This window comes from Apis dorsata, unplaced genomic scaffold, assembly GCF_000469605.1.
Source record: "Apis dorsata unplaced genomic scaffold, Apis dorsata 1.3 scaffold_169, whole genome shotgun sequence".
NCBI classification, from domain to species: Eukaryota; Metazoa; Arthropoda; class Insecta; order Hymenoptera; family Apidae; genus Apis; species Apis dorsata.
In genome coordinates this window covers 1,067,597-1,070,795 of record NW_006263457.1, presented here as the reverse complement: position 1 = coordinate 1,070,795, position 3,199 = coordinate 1,067,597, and the positions used below count along the sequence as shown (strand labels likewise).

General features: G+C 36.9%; 1 protein-coding gene across 3 annotated transcripts in view; it reads right to left on the bottom strand.

Moving 5' to 3' along the window:
• Nucleotides 1-2,859, bottom strand: part of LOC102674873 (ral guanine nucleotide dissociation stimulator) — a 36,357-nt gene extending 33,498 nt beyond the window's left edge. For 2 of the 3 annotated variants that reach the window (XM_031509705.1, XM_031509707.1), the window contains exon 1: nucleotides 2,037-2,858. In XM_031509705.1, the coding sequence (XP_031365565.1) occupies nucleotides 2,037-2,053 (17 nt within the window). In that variant the 5' untranslated portion in view covers nucleotides 2,054-2,858. Of the gene's footprint in view, nucleotides 1-2,036 lie in introns of all 3 variants that reach the window. The other variant, XM_031509704.1, reaches the window with a different exon arrangement.
• Between the last annotated feature and the right edge of the window lie 340 nt (nucleotides 2,860-3,199).

Genomic DNA, 3,199 nt, shown 5'->3' with positions numbered 1-3,199 from the left:
ATATTGCGTATAAAAACTAACGTAACTTTCTCTTCCATTTTTTTTTTTTTTTCTATTACGATCACTTGCAAGAACGTTAAACGTATACATTTTTGTTCAAAGTTTTAAGGATATACGATATTTCGATATTTTTGAAAATTTTATTTAATTTTCTAATATGTCTCTAATTTCAAACATAATCGTACGATTATTCTAGATACGAGAGAATTAATAGACGAAATAGATCTCTATATTGTAAAATTTTACATATATACATATATATATTATATAAATTATTGTAAAAATTTTCACTCGAGATTTTCTGTGTTTGTTTATTCAAGATTTAATGGGTTAAATTTAGTTCAGTATGTCATGGATTAATTTTTTTTGCAGAAAAATCGGTTTTTAAACAACCAAGTTATGAATGTTTTGTAGAACACCTTGTATCTATGAAAAAGTTGTACATTCGCAAAACCCGCACTTCTTTCTCGCCTCCTGCATTCCGCGACGCGCCTCGTTAGACTTGACACGTATTACTTTGCATTCTCATAAGCGTTATACCGTCCTGCCTTTCTCATCGACCAAGAACTGGTAAAGGATTAACGCGATCGTGGAATTTTTAATCGAGAAGGAAACTTTGCAGAAGACAACACTCGTGGAGTGTTCAACCGAAGAGAATAACTAATGTTTTGAATCTAATTTCTTCATAGCACAAGCAAGGCTATAATCGTCGGATATAGTAACAATAGCGATAGAAATAATAATAACAATGATAAAAATAAATGGCCTAAAATCAATTTCGAACTGGAGTTATGAAGCAAAGAGCATATGCGTAATATACGAGAGCGATATGGTCGACCGAATAATTTCTAACATAAACAGAACGACATCCCTCGATAGTAAGCATACCTTCGCGTGCGCGAGGCGTGCGCGAGTTTCATTGACTCTCGAGTTATTGAACGTGTTCCATCCAAGTACAAGCTATTCGCTGCATTACGATTGCGTCCACGAGGCAGAAGAACAAAGGTCAACGAAATCCGAACAAGAGATTATCTTTGGACAAGAATCCTCGAATAAAATCATAATAAGAGAAAGAAAAACAAGGGAGATACGTGTGATATCAAAAACGATTCTTACAGAATGTAGAGAACTCGTTTTAGACGATGTCCCGATCGAAAATCATATTCTACACTCGTCCCATTTTGTCCCGTGGCTAACCGAGCTTACGAAACGTAAAGCGGATTTCACAACTATGACCATCGAGCAAGAAGTAACGCTAACCGCAAGAAATTACTTTTACTCGGTACAGATGAGACTGTCCATTCGGATCACGTGGTCCAGAAACACGTGACAGCATCCAAGTTATTAGCAATTAACGTTAAACGATGTAATAAAGATCTATGATCTACGAGTCCTTTTTTTAATTGCTTTGGAACTCGTATTTCATCACGATGAAAATTACTGGTAATAACGTAACTCTCATATAAGATTAAATTATGATAAATGTTTGCTAAACTTATTAAATTCATTCTTCGAAACTATCGAATGTTTCGTGTTTAAAGTCTCACGCGAGCCGATTAGTCAGCATAATTAATAATTGTCAAAAGATTGAAACTCGTTACGTATAAAGTGAATCGAAATCGATTCACGCCGACGACGCAATCGTGCAATTTCATGATTGTTATTTAAACATTTTATTTCCTGTTTCATTGATTACGTAAAAAAAATTACGATAAGGAATGTTCCTTCTCTCAAATGTTTTATAATTTTTTTAATACGCGATCAAAACGTTTTATCATTGACACGAAAGTGAAATACATATGTTCTCTTAAGAATATTCCCGCCAATAGGAATATTTCCTTCGTGACCGCGTTACGTTAAACGAGAGAGAAGAAATAAGAAAGAGAAAGAACGAGCTTTCAAATCAACGATTATTTCCGCACGACAAAACCGCGCTCTGTCAACCTGCATATTTCACTGTCCGCAATACAAACACGAAACAGACAGAGAGACAAAACAGGAGGGAGTAATAAAAAAGAGAAAGGTATGATAATTACCAAGGAGTCGTCCCCATTGTCAGCGCTCATAGCCCACCGCTAGCGCGAGGGAATTCGAGATCGTCGTCGTGGTCGTCGTCTTCGGTCCTCTTCGCCGCCCTTCCGGTAGAACAACCTTGCACTCGTCATTCTGCAGCATATCCTAAATTCGCAGGACACTCGAAGGACTCGTTAATATACACTAATGATAGCGCCTCGCACCTGTCATCTGACATTGCAGCAACGACGCGACTTGTGATACAATGGTTAACGTATATAGAAGGGACGAGATAGAAAAAGACCGAATCGAGAAAGGGCAAGCGTAAGAGAGAGAAAGAAAGAGAGAGGACACTGACACACGAAACGTCAACGACACTAGCACGCCGTCGTGTTAACTGTTCTCACGAAAGCGTCGCGAATTTTTGAACTACGCCATGAACACGAATCTCGCACCACACATCGAATCTAACTCGATCTCTTATTTTCGCGTTTCAACGATCGAACAAGAAGAAAAAAAGTCGAATAATAAATTCACCGCACCAATCGAACTACCGTACAGGCTCACGGGCAAGCGCTTACTTCCAGAGGCACTCAACTCAAGAACTACTAGTGCTTTCCCTTCCATCGCGTCGTCCCCACTCCTCGCGACATACGAACAGGAAGAAGAAACGAGTCATTTAGAATCAAATTAGTTTGCCACGTAGAACATCACATGAATTACCGTTTTAAAAACTGATCGTTTGTGCACTCGCGCTTTCGAATATGATTTATATTTCGAAAAATAATGAGAAAAAACACCACCGCGACACGTACAGGATTCCCGCTATGGACGCCATATTGAAACTAAGCGTGCGCGCGCATCTACAATTTCAGACACATAATTTGAATTATTTAGCGGGTTATTTAAATTTTCGTTATAAAAACGTATTAAAATTTATGTAGATATTTAGATTACTATAATACTAATTTCTAATATTTCGTAAGACTTCTCACCTCGTTCATATGAATAATAATAAATACACGTTAGTGTCTTTTAATCGCATATTATCGCAATAAATAAGAACAAGTATATTAAATGTAGAAAGAATATTTTTGCATAACGTTATGTGAATATTACCGGATATCCTATGCAATTAACATGACTTATATGACAGAATCGTAATACGGATTAAGGTACAATACAT